The sequence below is a fragment of the Mytilus trossulus genome, chromosome 13, assembly GCF_036588685.1.
Source record: "Mytilus trossulus isolate FHL-02 chromosome 13, PNRI_Mtr1.1.1.hap1, whole genome shotgun sequence".
Classification (NCBI taxonomy): Eukaryota; Metazoa; Mollusca; class Bivalvia; order Mytilida; family Mytilidae; genus Mytilus; species Mytilus trossulus.
In genome coordinates this window covers 30828415-30848242 of record NC_086385.1, presented here as the reverse complement: position 1 = coordinate 30848242, position 19828 = coordinate 30828415, and the positions used below count along the sequence as shown (strand labels likewise).

General features: G+C 31.2%; 1 protein-coding gene across 4 annotated transcripts in view; it reads left to right on the top strand.

The window, feature by feature from the left end:
• Positions 1-18817, top strand: part of LOC134693921 (alsin-like) — a 64655-nt gene extending 45838 nt beyond the window's left edge. For 2 of the 4 annotated variants that reach the window (XM_063554858.1, XM_063554859.1), the window contains 14 exons: positions 559-654; positions 2356-2522; positions 3070-3179; positions 3915-3992; positions 4379-4527; positions 5571-5744; positions 9118-9244; positions 9583-9740; positions 10042-10167; positions 13752-13928; positions 14429-14536; positions 14897-14960; positions 15777-15959; positions 16569-18817. In XM_063554858.1, coding sequence (XP_063410928.1) covers positions 559-654; positions 2356-2522; positions 3070-3179; positions 3915-3992; positions 4379-4527; positions 5571-5744; positions 9118-9244; positions 9583-9740; positions 10042-10167; positions 13752-13928; positions 14429-14536; positions 14897-14960; positions 15777-15959; positions 16569-16613 — 1762 coding nt within the window. In that variant the 3' untranslated portion in view covers positions 16614-18817. Of the gene's footprint in view, positions 1-558; positions 655-2355; positions 2523-3069; positions 3180-3914; positions 3993-4378; positions 4528-5570; positions 5745-9117; positions 9245-9582; positions 9741-10041; positions 10168-13191; positions 13351-13751; positions 13929-14428; positions 14537-14896; positions 14961-15776; positions 15960-16568 lie in introns of those variants that run through there. The other 2 variants (XM_063554860.1, XM_063554861.1) reach the window with 2 other exon arrangements.
• The last annotated feature ends 1011 nt before the right edge of the window (positions 18818-19828 follow it).

Sequence of the window (19828 nt, the reverse complement as noted above, 5' to 3'; positions counted from 1 at the left end):
GGGATTCTTGCTAAAAATGTGAAGGTCACTTGCTATCATTTTATATAAACAGCATCGAATATTTATATTGAATGATTTGTAAAATATATATATAAAAAAAATGTCATTCACATAAATGAATCTAAGAGCAAAACTTTCAACACAAATCTTAGAAATTATCAGTTTGAAATTTCATCTAGTAGAAGTTTAGCCCATTACAAATTTATGTTTTTGGAAACTCAAGTAGATAGACAGAACCTGAATAGTGCAAAAGGTTTATTAGCTATAAAAGATTTACTAATCCACATTATGGAGATTGTTAATTGAATTTGTATAGGAGATTTTGTCCTGAATTCCTCATTTTTAGCCATTTTTATAGCTTTTACCTACATGTCAATTGGTAAACACAATATTGATGCTTTTCAGCAATCCTTTATCTACATATGCCCTTCATATATTCTAAAGGATCCTTGCTTGGGGAAAAATATATTTCTTGTACATATAGATTTTGAACAACTATGTAAAAGAATTGTCACCCATTACAACAACAATTAAAACTAATCAAACTTTTAATTGCAGACATGGAAAGCTAACTATAAAACAAGATGATGGGTCAGAAAGGTCACAGGAAGGTTATTGGAAAGAAGGTCAACTTCATGGTATGGGAAAGGTCAAGTAAGTAGTAATTATTTCGTGCCTTTTATTGGTGACTTTGTGGTATGGGCTTTGTTGGTCTATTGGTCTCTTGTGGAGAATTGTCTCATTGGCAACCATACCATATCTTCTTTGTTATATTAAGAAAATACCAATAGTTCTTAAAAGCTGCATAGTTATTAATTTAATGATGATTTTTGTCCCCTGAGCCCTCAACAAAATCTTGGTGTATTTTGTTAGAGTTCTAAATTTATGATTTATGAGTTTTTACAGAAATCTAATGAGAATAGGAAAATTTATGACCCACTATTATATTTTCTTGGAGAATTTAGCTATCTATAAAAACCAGGTTTAATTCACCATTTTCCATATAACAAAATGCCTGTAACAAGACAGGAATATGACAGCTGTTATCAGGGTTTCCCCTGGGTCAATTATTTTTTTCGCCACCTCTTTCGCCAAAACACTATATTTTTCGCCACTTTATTATTTTTTTCGCCAAGTAACATAAATATATTTTTTGTTTAAAATTAACCTTTTTTTCTAACCCCCCCTCCCTTAAATAAGATGTTTTTTTTCCCATTGTGTCTATGATTATTCTCTCAAACTCAAAAGGTGCCACTGTTCTTTTATCAATAAAGAAGATGTAAGTCCTGGAATATAACAAGTTAATGGACATGTTTTTATCATATAATACCAGTATAGTTTGTAGGGCAAGTTTCTTTAAAAGAAAAATACTGATGTGCCCCTTTGTACTAAGAAGTGGTTTTTACAACAAAACAAAAGCTTTCATCACATGAAATTGATCCCTCATTTCATGTGTAATCATTACCTTGAAGCGTTACTCTCATTCGAGGGGTTGTTCCCAACCTTTTTGATAAATTTCTTCATAACGAAAGTTTTCTTTTCTTGACCATCGTAAGTGAAAAAGGTGAGACGTAAAAAAAAACTATGCTTGAATCACGTGTGTCACTCAAACGACTTGAGAGTAGTATTAAAGTCACAGGATAATTAAGTTATTAATCGGAGATTTTTCTTGCTTTTGAACATTTTTCGTCACAACAACATCTTTCTTTTCTTAACTATCTTTGAAAGGAGAGGAGACGTCAAAAGTTTGCTTCTAACACGTGCGTCGCAAAGCTGTAAATAAATTCTGTATGTGACAGTTAACAGAAGCCATTTAACCATATCATTTTGTCACACAATTCAATCAACACCTTTATTAATTAGTCCTTTGTTATCGATAGCTATAAAATGCAATCAGCTTATTATTGATTTTCTGTCAAAATCTTAATGAGGTCAAGGTGAATTCCGAGTATTGTCTGATCGGGTAAAGTCCGAGAAACTCGGAAAAAGTAAATAAACAAGATGGAGGGAAATAAATCGTTGTATATATTTCTTTCGCCAAATTCTTTCGCAAATGACGAATTTTTATCGCCACAATTATTATTTTTTCGCAAATTGCAAAAATGGCGACCGCCAGCGGAAACCCTGTGTTATTCATCACTTGATGTGTTTGAGCTTTTGACTTAGCCATTTAATTTTTGCCTTTCTGTTCTCAATTTTCCTCAAAGATCAGTATTTTTGTTATTTTACTTTTATGCACCCCATGGATATATTTGACTTATTTGAAAATGAACCATTCCAGTATCAAGTCTCTGCTTACCTGCTTATGTTTATTGTCATGAGGATATCTGATTTAATGTTTATGACATCTTACAGATATTCAAATGGAGATGTATATGATGGTCACTTCAAAGAAGGCCAGAGACATGGACATGGTTTATACCACTATGGAGGTCCAAGTCCAAGGTCCACCAGTATATACATTGGAGAATGGGCTGAAGACAATAGACATGGCTATGGAGTATTGGAAGACATCATGAAAGGTAAATTAAGGAAGAATTCCTTTTTGAAATACTCTATGCTCATTTTAACATTGGTAGGCTATATTTTTTTCAATATTTTGCATTGGATGAGCATTATTGAGGTGTAAAATATGGTCAAATATAATGCCTACCCATGTTAAAATTAGCATAGAACATGTCAGAATCCTTATACATATTAATATAGGACTAAAACAGTATTTTTATAGGTAGAAGTGTCTGAAAATACCTTAAAATTATTGGCTGTTCCCCAAGGAGTGTGCAAGTTACATTTTCATATTTATTAAGTTTAAAAACTACTCGCAGGGTAAATATATATTGTTTGATAAGTTTATTTAAGCTACTAAAATGTGTATATTTATTAGGATAACAATGAAAATAACAAGAATATGAATAGTAAGTGTATGCGCATGTGTCAAACATATCTATAAAACACAAGAAACACTTATGAACATCACAAATAAACAACAACTACAGAATATAGTTTTACCAGTGTTTATAGTCTCCCCAAATGTTTTTTTCAATTATGCAAATGATTTTATACATACAGGAGAAAAATATATGGGCATGTGGAATGAAGATAAGAAGCATGGTAAAAGTATTGTAGTTACTTTGGATGGAATGTATTTTGAAGGGAATTTTGACAGGGACAGTCTCATGGTAGGTATGTTAGGCATACAAAGATTCTTTATAGAAAAAAGAAGATGTGGTATGAGTGCCAAGGAGACAACTCTCCATCCAGGACACAATTTGTTAAAGTAAAACCATTATAGGTCAAAGCACGGTCTTCAACACAGAGCCTTGGCTCACACAGAACAGCAAACACTCAAGGGCCCTAAAATCAACTAGTGTAAAACCATTCAAACTGAAAAAAATCAACAGTCCTATATAAAAACAAGAAACCAGAAAAACATATTAACCAAATCAACAAACAACAACTACTAAACATCAGGTTCCTTACTTAGAACAGATGCAAACAAATGCAGCAGATTTAAACATTCTAATAGGTACCTACCTTCACCCTTACAGGAAACATTAGTGTAACATCACAACATAGAAAGACATATATGTTTTGAAAAAATATCTGGTTGGTATACATTGTTTGTAGTTATTGACAAGATTAAACAAACATGAATTTGAAACATTTTAGAGTAATATTCCTAATGCATGTAGTTTAACAATTTGTTTGTCTTGGTTGCTTTGTTTGTTTAAATGTTTGCTCAATCATTATGCTTTTTAAAAAACTTCGAAAACTTAAACAAGCTGAAGCCCAACTTATTATTGATATCTAGATGTCAATCTTAATTACAATACTTTAGTTTATTGATATGAAAACTTTACAAATTCACTCACAAACACAGCATAATTTTGATAAAAAAAAATTCTGTGTTATAGGGTTTTGGATTGATGTTAACCTACGACAATAGTTGTTATGAAGGAGAATTCTATGGTATAACACAGCTCCAGGGAAAGGTAGATAACTCCAAAAATTATATTTTTTTAACTGTTGAAAAAAATTGCCATGGTAGCCATATTTTATAAAGACAAGTTTCAAAATAGATAACCTACGGATAATTCTGACTAACTTTTATTCAACTGACCTTGTGGTTTTAGTGGAGATTTTTTTTTTAAAGTTATTATATCTTGTTCTGATTGAATTAGAGAAAAATTTGAATGTGATTTGGTTTTTTTCAAATTCAAACAAGAAATTTCAAATAGATAATTTGCTTTATAATTAAAAATTGACAGATACAATAATATTTCTATCCCTCTTTTCGCTTAATGATAGAATTTTTTGAATAGTTTTCCAAAATTTATATTTGAGATGAAGTTTTTAAAAAATCATTATTATATTTAAGGGTAAACTGATCATGCCGACAGGAGATTCAATAGAAGGGATTTTCTCTGGCTCTTGGAATGAAGGATTAAAAATAAATGGCATGTTTAAAAAGTCAGATGGACAACAGGAGACAAAAAAAGCAAAATTAAAAGTACAAATTCCATCAAGGTAAATAATCTTAGCTGGGATCATTGTCTCTTAAAATGTGATATTAATGTAGATTATTTTTTGTTCAAGAGAAAGTTATTTGGGTTTTGAACAATTTCTCATAGACTTGAATGCAGAATTTGTGAGAGATCAAACTACACTGAATTAATATTAAGGAAAATAAAGGAGATGTGGTAGGATTGACATGAAACAACTTCCACTAAAGTTTAAATTACCTTCAAGCTATAATACTGTAAATTCAGAAATTATTGCGTGCATTTATTACTGCGATATTGTCAATTTAGACTTAAATGCAATTTATTTTTTTTATGATTTTGAGAAAAATCTTGTTCAATTCATATTAAATATTTCATATTGTGTTTACAACTCTGTCACATGTTTCACAATAATATAAACCTCGCAATAATTTCTGAATTCACAGTACATTGTTCATTTCTTCGATTATGATTTGTAAGATGATTTTTGTATCAGTCACTTCCACAAATGTTATAAATCTATTTATATCTGTCAACCTCAAGATTTTCAAAGAAACTAGTATTTTGATAGCCATAAAAGACCAATCTTTAACCCAGAAGTATTGATATGAAATGGACAACAGAAAGCCATTTAGTGTTTTAAGAGGCTAAGTCTTTATGGTTCATTGGTTATTGCTAATTCCCTACTGCATGTGGAGCAAGACTTTGGTTAGTGTGCTTGCTTTGTTGGTATATTGTATAATTGTAATTGGTATAAAGTCCAATTAGATAAAATATAATATATACAGGTTTAATTATTCCTTTATATATTGTTTGAAGATGTCAATGTTAATAACAAAGCCTTCCAAAGTTTTACTTGTCAAACATTAGGAAATTAGCTGTAAAAAAAACAGATGTCTGAAAATTATTGAAGCTTGTAAAATCTGAATTTTTGGACACCTTTGAAAATGATTTTTACAAAAATTACATGTACAAGCCTAGTTTTCAACATAACTTCTTTAGAAAATTTTGAAAATTAATTGTTTAAGTAAAACTCTCAACTGTATATGAATTTTGCATCTATTTCAGTCATTATGGAAAGATGTCAGTTCCAGCTGACAAAAAATGGGAAGGAATGTTCGTGCAATGCCGCACAGTGTTAGGGGTCAAAGGTCAAGCTAAGGCAAACACTAACAAAGCATGGGAAGGGGTTGCTGTGATGGTGTCGAAAGGTCGACAAGTTTTACATGAGATGAAGACAAGGTATGCCGTATTAGGTTTTAAACAAGATTTGTATGACCCTCCTTTAAAAGAAGGCTGACGTTTTGGGTTTAGCTCTTTTGTCATGAAGCTGCCGTCATATCAACTTGAAAATAAGTACTTATGTTTATTATGATGAGAAACATTAAAATTGTATGCTAAATTGCAGTTTTGACACTGATAACAGTGTTCACTTAACATAGATATAAGAATGTGAGACACTAGTACATAAGGAGAATAAAACTTTTAATAATTAGTAGAAAATGCAATTGTATTTTAAAAATATTGACTTGACCTATAAAGCAGATTTTAGTCTGTACAAAAATGTAGTGTAATTGGAGCTAATACTAGTCTTGGTACAAAGATTAATTGTTTCACAGTTTTGGACAAATTGTATACTATTCAAATGAACATTTTTAAACTGCTTAAATGAAAAACTCTCAAATACAACCAAACCTATCTGAATAATAGGACATATGTGATGAACAAAAGACTAATTTTATAAAACATATACAGTCATGCAACCAGTGCCAACCACTGTTTAATCCTACAAATATGTGTCCTTATATAGTATTTCTGCATTATGCAAGCACCTGCTAAATGCACACAGGGAACAAATACATTATTTTGAAAGGACCTTCAGTGCTTTTATAAATGACCATAGCTGTCAACTGACCCGTATTCTGCGGGTGTGACCCGAGATTTTCACAATTCTGAGGGATCACCCGGATTACCCGCCGGGTCATTGAAATAACCCGGGAATTCCGAAAATGACCCGATTTCACCCGTATTTCTTAGCCTTGAGATTGATTTCATAAGTAATATTCAATTGAAATACCGGCAAATTCGTAATTCTTCCATGAACAGAAAATTCATCTAGCTATGTGAACTGTCAAATTAAGTACCCCATTAAGTGCATGGCTTCACTTGACAGCTTTGGTGTCAAACACACTGTTAATTAACACCAATTACCTTAGCTTTAGGTCGTAAATAAATTGCACTGGACTGGTTTACAAAAATATTTTAACCAAGATTTACTTCCCCTTATATGTCACCATTCAAAATTATTCCTTATATTTACGTTTTATGGATGAAAAAGATTCAAGAATTAAAATATAAAATTAAAATACATATTGAAAAATAACTTATCATTATTTTTATACCTTTATACAATTTTTAAAAAATAGTTGAAAATTATATTTTACATTTATACTGCCTTTAACTGTATTACTATATTTTATCATAGTCTAATTTCCATACCAAATAGAATGTTTAAAGATTACACAGCCTATAGTGTCAAACCTATTAACATTACATTTGAATGATAAAATGTAGTGTTTTATAATCTCAAAAAGCAAACAACATAAGACTGTGTTTAAAATTATAAAAAAATCTTTAAAAGTGCAAAAAAATTATAATAAATAGAATTTAAAATGACTTAACCAAGTGAACATGCATTGATGTTTTGGTATCTTTGATTTACATTTTATGAAAATGTACCATTAATACTGAAATTCTGCTCGAAAAAGTTTGTACGCGTTATGACCTGAGATTTGATTCTTCAATGCAGGTCATGACCTGCATTTTCATCATCACAGGTTGACAGGTATGAATGACCACATTTCACTTTAAAGAGTATTTTCGTGCAACATGTTTTGCCATTTTTATTGGAAAGATTAGAACTTGTTTATTGGAAAGATTAGAACTTGTTCTAAATCTTTACTTAGGCACCACCCTCCCTAACAACAGGACAGGTTAGCTACTGTTACTAAATGTATTCACACTAAAATATAGTTCCCTATGGTTCTCATGTATGTGCACATAATACAAATATAAACTGAAAAAAATTTGATATATTATTGGAGCAGTTAATTCAAGAATGTATGTCATTAAGGTGTGTTGATGTACAGGCTTTTTTAAAAACATTTTGATTAGGTAAGTGGGTATTGACTCAACTAGTATGATTGACAACTGTCATTATCACTAAACAATCAGAGACAAGGTAGACCTTTAATTACAATGCCCCGCCTCCTAAACTGCTAACCAAATTGACCACATTACCTATCAACCTCAGTCTTACATAATTATACAGACCACTCCTATATGCATCTAATTCTTAATACACAAGTATTTGACCTCATAATTAAATACACAAATGTGTATATTAGATGTTTGATATTTATAAGGATGATAGATTTATTTATTGCCAATTACTTTTGATCTACATTACATAAAGTGATTCTGTAAATTATATCTGAAAGATAAATGATTAATGGATTAACAAGATCTTAAAAAAAATGAAATATGAATATACATATGAATATATAAAAGGTATTCAAGTATGGCCTATAATTTACTTGATAAATTTCCAATAATTATCTGTAAATAATTAACAATTTAGATTAGTGCACTTTTTTTATCAGGAATTTGCTTGAAACAGTTTAAAAATTTAAAACTTTGAATTATAACAAACCATTGTTTATTAGTTTATTTCCCATCAATCATTATGTCTATTTTAGTCATTTGAATTATTATTAGAAGTAAATATATATTTTTGCAATCAAGAAAGAATACACATTTCAATAAAATAAGTTTTTTAATTGGTTTACGTTGAAAAATAAAATTGAAAATGCCCTGTGTTGAAAAATACTATAAAATTTGATCAAAAGGCACTCTAAAACTTTTAATCTTCAATACCATATAACCTCTGTTTCAACTTACAAAATGCCCTTAAACAACATTTTTAGATTATTTTTGTCGGCACTTTTAAGCTTTTAGCTGTTGGTCTAAATTTATGTCTTACAAGGATAGTTTGTAGCATTTGCTAGAAGAATTTTTGCATTTTATTGTTTTCTTGAAACATGTTCAGAACTGGCAACATAATTTCGATTAGATATAAACTGCAGTTTAAATGAAATGGTGCAAATTTAGAGATCCATTTTATTTAATTTGAGCTCATTTTATCCTCATACTAGAAAAGCAAGTTTCCTTCTAAAGACTTGCTGTAAATGCAATAATGCTTTATGAATGTTCATTTTTCCCCACCATACCTTAATATGAAATAATTCAAACTACTGTTCTAATCTTTCCATGAGTGATATCCATCACTTTGATTTCACGTGCAGTTGTAAAAAAGGTTCATTATTCACTGTGTTACTTAAAATCGTTAAAAAGATCAACGTGCAAGAGATTTTTAATTATTCGCTCATCGTGAAATAGAAATTTTTTTTCACGTTCTTCTGTGCAGATACCCTCCCTTTACGCCCCTCTTTTAAGAATCACTTTGAAATGTTTCCATATATACGTATACTTTTTTACCAATTTTTAATCGTTGTGTAAAATTTTCATATCAATCAACTGATCATCTTTATTTTAGAAATTTGTCCAGTAAATGGAAAAAATTCCAGGGATCATTTGTGGAAGAAATAGAAAAGATTCCACCACATGATAAAGGGATGTTGACCACAGAATATTATAATGATATCAAGAGATATTTGGACAGGGTAAGAAATTGTACCTTGGTATATCACAAGGTAAAAATCTGGCCCATGTTATGCACAAACTCAGATCAGACAAGCACTATTAAGTTATTATTATCAAACATCTTTCATATGCTTTGTTTATATGGTGAACAAATGGTCCTATTTATTTTTTTCAAGGCCTTTTATCAGAAAACGTAATACATTTTTGTGGCTATTTGATTTTATTATTTTGTCAATGTCTGATTACAACATAAGACAAAATGTATCATTTGTTGAACATTTGATTGTGTGTCTACCTGAAAACTGTTTCCCTGCTGTAAACTTCGAAATGGTCTGATGATACTTTTATTTATTTCTAGGCATTTGAGATTTCATTTCACCCTCTTGGTAAGCTGATGGATGGACTTGTAGATGTCTTTAGGGCAGCTTATGTTGGTGTCGGAGCACATCCACGACTTCTCAATCATGCTGTAGCAGAAGTCAATTCTTATGTAAAGAGAATTTACCTCACTGTAAGGTATGTTTACACACCCATACTACCATGGCCAGGGCAAGGCAAAAAATACTATAAAAGACTTAAAAGTCAAGATTCACAAACCTGTAGTGTGAAAAAAAGCATGGGGACCCATGCTTTTCATTATATATTTGAGAAGGTCATGATTTAAACTACCTTTTGAAAAGTTATTAAGAATAATAATAGATTTTAATTTAGACCCCTTTCACTCTTAAGATTATAAAATACCCTTAAAAAAGGCATCATAATTGGTATTTGTATGATTTAATTTCTTTTTCTTGATTATTCTTTCGTTTCTTTTCAGAATATTATTCCCAGATTTACCTCAGAATGGAGGCCCTCTACAAATCAGATCAGAAAAATATGTTGATATTGACAGTGATGACGAGACAGACGGAGTTATTGCTCTTCAGTCTACAAAAAGTGAAAAGTTAGTTATCTTGATTATAGCTGTCATAAACTCATATTTAAAATTAATGAGTTTAATTTATGTGACATAGTTCCAAACCTGTTTACTATGGGGCCGTAGTGATAGTCCGACAGCCTAATGATCCGACGGTTCGATGGTCTGACAGCTCGATGGTCTGACGGTTCGATAGTCCGACGGTTCTATAGTCCGACGGTTCGATAGTCCGACATATCACACCGGATATGATATAAATAGGTTACACTACAGACCTGAAAATGGTCCCTTCATTAAACTTAAAAATTTAGGAAATCCATTGAAGAATTAAAAAGTTATTTTAGTTTTAATATATCGACACATATACGGGCCCAGGTCATTTCATGTCCACTTTCAGGTCGTTGGTGTATCCCGATATGGACTTCTTAGCCCCTAAGAAAGACCGTATACAATAAAGATCGACTTGTTTTGGAAGAGAAAGTCGCTTAATTACACCACATTCGCGAATTAGTTGAAGCGTTAAATAAAGAAAGATGCTTATTAAACACAGGGTACATTTTATATTTCAAAAACATTTAAAGCTATAGGTATGTTCGACGTTCCGAATCCTCTAGTCCTATTAAATAAACCTTCGTAGGTATATATCGTCTTCATTTGACGTTTTTAATCGGATCTTTTTTACTATCAATTCTGAACGGGCCCCATTCTGAACCACGAGACTTTTGATTGTTAAAAAAAAAATTCCGATAAGACAGCTGTGAACGGATCCAGTGACGAGAAGACGGACCTTAGGTCGAACGAACAAACTTATATTAAGCCTTCTGTGTTTTAACACAAACCGGAAGTTAGATTTCTACTCCTATTTGAAGAAATCATCTTACTATAAGCACAATGGCACAAATCGACAATTCTACCAAAATAGCTTCCTGCGGGAGCTTATAAAAGCTCCTACATTTGAGGGAAATTCATTGTATATTTATCAATATTATTAGTACCATCCAAATTTAGCTTAGCTATAAATGTTTCAGTATAAACCTGTGCGAGACGTATTGTTTATGATCATTCTATTTGGTTAAAGTTGATTGATGTATATGCAGGTGCTTACCCTTCCGGAGCACATAGGATCACTCCGGTTTTTGGCGGCGTTCGTGTTTCTCAAGTCTTCAGTTTTCAGTATTCTATGTTGTGCTTTATGTACTATTGTTTGTCTATTTGTCTGGGTTTTTTTTGTAGCCATGGCGTTGTCAGTTTATTTTTGACTTATTAGTTTGAATGTCCCTCTGGTATCCTTCGCCTCTCTTTTATGAATTGCTATTTCATTTTTATGATTGTTTTTTCTTAGATGCTCAAGACATCTCTCCAAGTGATTTATTACTGCAAACATGATATGGGTGCGTATGCAATATTCGATCCAGTTGTACCTGTATGATACGACACCCAAGTTAAATTACACGTTTTGTCGGACTAAAAAATAATTTCTTTGTATATTCTTGTGATTCCTTACTTACTCAGTTGTTATTCATTAATATTGCTTACTAATTATCAAGGTTTACGCTTCATATTAAAATAAGACAATGTGTTTGTAATTGCCAACGACACAACTCTCCATCCAAGACCACATGTCGTTAAAGTAAGCAATTATAGCTAGGTTACTGTATGATCTTCAAATTGGAGAATTGGATAACACTATAAAGCAATTGGGGGCTTCATAAAGGGCCCCTAAATTACCAGTATGACCAGTATAAAACAATTCAGATGAGAAAACCAATAAAAGAAAAACAAGCGTGAATATACAGCAACAAACAAAAACCACAGCCGGGTTAAACATTTTTCTGGATCCAAGATTCCCTTAGACAGTGGTGGTATACAGCACGATAAAAATCAGTTGAAAACGACCAAAAATCAGTTAAAAACGACCAAAAATCATCAAATTGATATAGGCCAAATAAACATTTAACAATTATAATTATATCAAATAATTTGATAAAAATTACACAATAAAAACATACAGTACCATGAGTCCGTTTCTTGGTGTAAGTGGTATAGCGTTATCGCAAACATTTCTTTTGTTCTTTGCATTTATTTAATTAATTTTTTTTTTGGGGGGGGGGAGGGGTAACGGCATTTAGTTCTAGTATTTGCATTAGAAGAAGAATGTGTTACTAATCCGTTTGTGCTTTTTTTTGCATTTGTTGGTGATGCATTTCATTAATCAAATATTTTCATGCAAAACACTATAATCAAATTTGGAATTATTTACTAGTATCTTTGAAAAATATCACAAATTGTCAGCAAAAATTCAGTAGTTTTCATAACTAAATAGTTTTATCAAAAAGTTCACTTTTAAAATTACACAATGTTTAAAGAAAATACAACAACGTGTCAAAACTGAACCACTCCATAGCACACTGCGTTCCAGTATTGGTCTAAATTTCTCGTTCCATTATTATATTCCTCTTTCAGTCTCATCATCCGTGCTTCTAGATTTCGCCATTTTCTTTTTCTTTTCGTGTAAGTAGTCTGTAGTGTAACCTATTTAAATCATATCCGGTGTGATATGTCGGACTATCGAACCGTCGGACTATAGAACCGTCGGACTATCGAACTGTCGGATTATCGAACCGTCGGACTATTGAACCGTCGGACTATCGAACCGTCCGACATGTCGAGCGGACCCCGTTTACTATTAGGGTAGTAATGCCCTTTACCGTCAGTCATAAAAAGGGCATTTTCGGCTACCATTAGCGTCAAATTGATAAAATCGTGATTGGTTAAAATATGTTTTTTTATGTTACATAGTTCCAAACCTGTTTACTATTATTGCCTGTTTGACATTTTTAAAGACATTTTGTAGTCATCAAACTGATTTGATTTTTTTATGAATTTATTTTGTAGGTGTTTTCATTGCTTAAAGTTGAAACTTTTTTTGGTTTTATGATCACAATGTCATATCATAACTGGTAATTGTTGTAATAATTGGTCTCAAATGACCTTTTGATTTTAATTTTAATTTATTGCACTTATATGACCTTTTGACCTTTTATTTTACAGACAGGTTGTGTCTGCAGGAGGGTTATTACATCCTATTTTACTGCCAAAGATTTATCCCCCTTTGTTTGACCTTTATTGCACTTATATGACCTTTTGATCTTTTATTTTACAGACAGGTTGTGTCTGCAGGAGGGTTATTACATCCTATTTTACTGCCAAAGATTTATCCCCATTTGTTTGACCTTTATTGCACTTATATGACCTTTTGATCTTTTATTTTACAGACAGGTTGTGTCTGCAGGAGGGTTATTACATCCTATTTTACTGCCAAAGATTTATCCCCATTTGTTTGACCTTTATTGCACTTATATGACCTTTTGATCTTTTATTTTACAGACAGGTTGTGTCTGCAGGAGGGTTATTACATCCTATTTTACTGCCAAAGATTTATCCCCATTTGTTTGACCTTTATTGCACTTATATGACCTTTTGATCTTTTATTTTACAGACAGGTTGTGTCTGCAGGAGGGTTATTACATCCTATTTTACTGCCAAAGATTTATCCCCATTTGTTTGACCTTTATTGCACTTATATGACCTTTTGATCTTTTATTTCACAGACAGGTTGTGTCTGCAGGAGGGTTATTACATCCTATTTTACTGCCAAAGATTTATCCCCCTTTGTTTGACCTTTATGCCCTACACAATGACAAAATGGATGAGAAATATTGGGAAAGAGTACAGAAATTAAATAAACAAGGAGACGTGGCACTGATGGCTTATCTTGGAGTTGATCAGTAAGTGTAAATAAAAGTTGCTATTGAAAAAATAAAACTCAATCTATTTTTATAAATTAAAAAGGTAACATAATTGACCTGCAGGCCATGAAGTAAAAGTAAAGAACTGTGAAAATTGGAAAGTTTCTAATTAAAAGTATATTTAGGGAGATTTTCTTTATGAAATCAATATATGATATTAATCTAGGAGCAGAACATGTTTTTTTAAATCCAATTTTTGTTGGTTTTTTTTTTAGTTGTTTAATTTGGGGGAAGGGGACTGTTTCTGATGTTCAAATTAACTGTTCAGGTTTGAAAATTGTAAAAAAAAAAAACATATTGTCTCATTGTATGACAAAATGAATTGTTGCAAGTTTGGTTGTAAATAGAAAAGTATTATTCTTGTGCACTCACATCGTCTAAGCTTTAAATAGAGTTTTATGTGTCAGTTATATTAATGTTAAATTGTAATTATATAAAAACCTACCTTCCTTTAAAAAAATTTATATTATTTCTTCCAGAAAGTTTTGGTTGTTAGATGAAAGTTTTTTCAGCAAGAGAAGTTCATCCTTGTCCAACATAAGGGACCATTGTTATGTTATTGCTATAGAAAGACTTCAACAGATCAGGTTAGTATCTCTGATTTATGACGGTGATAAGTGGGGTTGACAGAAGAGAGAATGGTGGTCAAAATAACAGAAAAAGAGACAAAAAAAATATATAAAAAATACAAAAATTAAGAAACCCCTTCCAGATTCCTGTCTATTTGTTAACAATGGAAATTTCAATGGAAAATAATGTGACCAAGTTTCCTGTTATAGTTCAAGATTTTATGTCATAATTGAATTAAGAACAATTAAGAACAGAGATAAAACACAAAATAATTAAATAAAGACAACAAAATGGCAAGTAAAAAGTATCTAAGAATTAGATAGAGTTAAATCAGTAGATCCAGGAATTTTAAATATTTTAACCATCTTATATTTCAGTACTGCCTTTAGTCCAAAAGAAAAGTTACAAGTTATAAGAGATTCTTTTACAGAAATAACAGAGGTATGTTTTTTTAGTAAATTCAAATATATTGCATGATTAATTATTGTTGTTGATTAACCATGAACTATTATGCCAGATTAATTATTGCCATGGAAATGGTGATTACAAAAAATGCTAGGACAAATTTTAAAAAATGAGAATTTTTATTTTTGCAAAATCAGTCCCCTTAAGCTTGCTATGAAAAGAATTAAAACAATACAAACACATATGAATTTACAATCATTATTTTTATGTTGGTATACTGCTGACTGACCTTTTCAAATCAGCAAATATTAGTATTTTGCAGTAAAGATGTATTTGATGAAAAGAAATTATTATTGTTGATTATTGACATTGTTTATACATGTTATATGAAAGAAGCTTATTGGGGATACAAGGCTTATGAATAAGCAGACCAAAGAGTGATTCGTGAATGTAAGACTCATCACTGGCACATAGAAAGAGCAAGGTCAAGTACAAAGTTGAAAGGCATTAATTTAAACTATAAATCTGATAAAATAGTATTTGGAAAATTAAATAGATTTCAATCTTAAGATGAAACACAATTCCTTTTGCCAGGCTATGGTTACAAGGATCTGACAATGCTCAATTCTACTTTCTATCTTGTAGATTTTTAAGGATCCTTGGGTTAAAATATCAAGATACATACCTTCAAAAACATGTACTCATGATGTAGGCAGATAAAAAATTTCATTGTCAGATGTAAAAGTCCCCAGAGCAGAAATAGAATGGTTTTTTTTTCAGATTCTTGTAAGCAGAATTTGGACACAGGATCCATAATTTAATTGAGTTGTAATTCCATTTTATATTTTGCAGACTGTTCAGACAACATTAGGAGAAGAACATATATGGTGTATGGATGAACTTTTCCCGATCTTCCAGTATGTGGTTGTGAGGTCTAAAATCAGGCATCTTGGAGCTGAAGTACATTTCACTGATGATTTGATGGAACGATATTTAGAGAACGGAGAACTGGGAATAATGTTCACAACTCTTTATGTAAGTGGGACCTGCCATTTTTTTTAGCTGTAGATTGGTTTTTAAGCTATTTATTTTCCATCGTGATTTTGTAAAATTGCTTAAAAAAAACTTGATGTTTTATAATTTTTTAAGCCAACCGATGAAATAAATCTTATATATAGTGAAATCCATAATGACTTTTGACTATGCAAACTGAAGTTGCTTGCTCTCTATGTTTTACATATCACATATATATCAATAAAGCTTTTCACTATTTGTCTGCCATTTCTGGACATCACAAAGGTTCCCATAAAACTTTGGCGTCATGGCTGAAAATATCTTAATCCACAATGGAAAAATTATAGCTGTATGACGTCAATCAATAATTTCAAGAGGCACAGATTTTCTGATCTTGCAGTGGAGATTTCCAAATATCAATAAGGTTCTTTAGCGAAATAATTATGAAAACCAACAATGCAGCACAGATGATATTTAACTTAAATGTAATTGACAATTGTTCAACAGCCATTTTATCGATTGGGAAATTATCCAACTGAAGATGATACTTTTCACTATCTTCTTAACATACAGTACAAGTCATTATAACTAACATGTTTAAAGCAATTAATTTCCATATTATCATTTCAGGCCTGTTATTACCAAATCCAGAATGAGAAAATACCAACACACTAATAAAAGTCAGAAGTGACATCATAGAGAAATATAGAAATATTAAAATGGCGACAACTTTTAGATATTTGTATAACAAGCTGTACAAATATGTGCATATAATCTTGCAATTGTGTGAATTATTTATTGTGAAGTGACAATAGAAGAACAAGACATTATTGATTTGTTTACCTCTTCCATTGCATCAGCATCTAATGTTAGAATGTGAATTGTTATTGAATTTTTCGGGTAAGAATGTTTTCATTTTGTGTTCATATGGCTTGAGTTTATCATCACTCACATTAGCTATTGTTGTTATCATTTTTTATGTTCAAAATCTTGTCATACAAAACCACTTGAATCAAACTCACCCTTAGGGTATCTTTTATGTGTATTTGTTAGAAGAAACTGGATATTCAAGAACAAAATTTTAGTAATTTTTATATTTCTAAAGAATGTTCATTACATCTGCATATAATGTAAGAATGTGATTTGTCACTAAATTTTATGTAAAAATGTTTGCAACTCTTGTTTTTATGACCTATAGATCAGGTGAGCTATGAATATTACCATAGTTTGACAAATGCTGTTGTTGTTATAATTGTTTGTGTTTAAAACCTTGTCATCCAAAACCATTTGAACCATTAAAATGAAACTTACAGAGATTCAAACTCAGGGCATCTACTATGTGTATTTGTTTTTACTGACCAACCAACAGGGTTATCATGGCTGAAGGCATGCAATCCTGTATTATTCTGTTTCTGAGCATAACAGTCTTTGTTTTATTACTTCTTATGATGATGGGTGCTAATAAGCCAAATAACAGCAAATACCAATGTTTAAGTCTTTGGTTTGAACCAAAATAGAACCCTGAACCTTAGGCCCTAGAGGAGAGCAATCTTCATTAAGCCCATAGAGTCTTGGCTGTATGACAAACTAACAATACACTATATACTGGAGTTGTTGCCCCTTTAATGATAAAATTTAAACTTTCTTTTGCTGTTTTTTTATGTTGAATATCATTAATATATTAATGTTAAAATAGTGAAAACAAAGAAAGTAACTTATCAATTGATACTTCAAAAGTGTGATATAGCTGTATAGTTGTTTCTGTCAGGCTGTAATAATTTGTGCACATTTTTATGTATTTTATTACATTTATACACATCAAAACATGTCATACGGTGTAAGTTAATAATATTTTTCTTTTTTTGTGATGTTGAAAACTGTTTATTCCAAAAATATTGTATACATTTTTATACATTTATTATTGCTATTTCTCAAGAAAGAATTATAATGTCAGATCAATTCTTAAATTCAGTTAATTTACAATACTTTTTGCATTGGTAGCAAGTTTACTGTTTTCCAATGATTAAGTCATGTATAGAATGCATTAAACAGTTAACTTTCCCCCAAAATTGTACCGATTAAAATATTGAATATACTTGACCGAGTTCCAAGATGTCCTACCACAGAGAAGGTAAACTATCTAAAAAAATATAAATTCCGGAGTCAAAAGTCAGTATAGGAAAATGGCATATTCTATTCAGACAGAACATGCTTTATGTTAAGATTCATGACATCAAAAACCAATCTGAAAATTTGTCCATAGTAGAAGCTTTAAGTAAATAAAGGTCAGAGGTGGATCCAGAAATTTTCATAAGAAGGGGCCCACTGACTGCCTAAGAGGGGGCTGGCTAGAGTGATTCCCTATATAATCAACATATGTTTCCCACAAATCCCTTATCTGGTCTTGCAGGTAATAACATTTATTTTTACATCTTATTAAATGTATGTAGCATCATATGCAGAAATTGTTAGTGTTTATACAAATTTTCTCTTAATAGAAATCAATTCTTTTTTGTTATATATCATTATGATAGATGCATATTGTTTATTTAGTATTTATTTATGAATTGTTTTGTCTTGTCTTAAAGACAATTTACTGTGATCATTTCTTAAGCTGCATATAGTTTATAATTCTATGAATATTTGTATATTAATGTCATATATGAATACAATTTAAATTCCTTATGCATATATAATAAATGGCTTATGAAATTTTAACTCTTTATTTTCCAAGCAGTTTTCCTTGTGGCTGTAATGTATCATAAAATATTGAGGCGCTAGAATATAATGAAAGAGAATAATAGGCAAAAAGTATTAAGAATAGAGATAAATAGCATAAATAATTAAAGAGTACAGAAATGAAGGTCCCTCATCCAGACCATTTTAAAAAAAAGGGGGGGGGGGGGGGGGTATACTGTTTTACCTCTGTCTGTCCTTCCATCAGTCCATCCATCCCATGAATTGTTTTCATCACATTTTTCTCAGGAACTACAATACAAGGATTTCTGAAATTTGGTTTCAGGGTCTATCTAAGTCAGATTTACCGTGTGATTCGTTTTCAGATTGATCACTTGAAAACTTCCTGTTTACCAAACACTTGTATGATTTTACACATGATAGCCCATTTAAAAAAAAAATCGTCACATTTTTCTACGGAACTTCAATACAAGGATATCTGAAATTTGGTTTCAGGTTTTTATATAAGTCAGCTATACCGTGTGATGCGTTTTCAGATTCATCACTTGACAACTTCCTGTTTACCGAGGACTTGTATATTTTTACACTATTAATATTATCCACTTGCAGCGGGGGTATCATCAGTGAGCAGTAGATCGCAGTTTCACTTGTTTTGTTTTACATTGGATACACTTTAACTTAACAATTGCATGTTAAAACATAAAATCCGAATGACTGATCTTAATATTGAGGGTGAAATTATTACACATCAATATCAGATTTACACTAATTCCATTGGATTTTGGATGTGTACTGATTGATAATTAAGTCTTAAATGCATGATTTTTTTGTCGAGCCTGCAACTTTTGTTGCAGAAAGCTCGACATAGGGATAGTGATCCTGCGGCGGTCGCGGCTACAGCGGTGGTGGCGGTGTTAGCTCACTTCTTAAAAGGTTTATATTTTAGAAGATGAAAGCCCTGGATGCTTCATACTTTGTATATAAATGCCTCATGTTATGAACTTTCTGTCAGTCACATGTCCAATGTCCTTGACCTCATTTTCATGGTTCAGTGACCACTTGAAAAAAAAGTTCAGAATTTTTGTAATGTTGAATTCTCTCTTATTATAAGTAATAGGAAAACTATATTTGGTATGTGTTTACCTTGCAAGGTCCTCATGCCCGTCAGACAGTCTTCACTTGACCTCTACCTC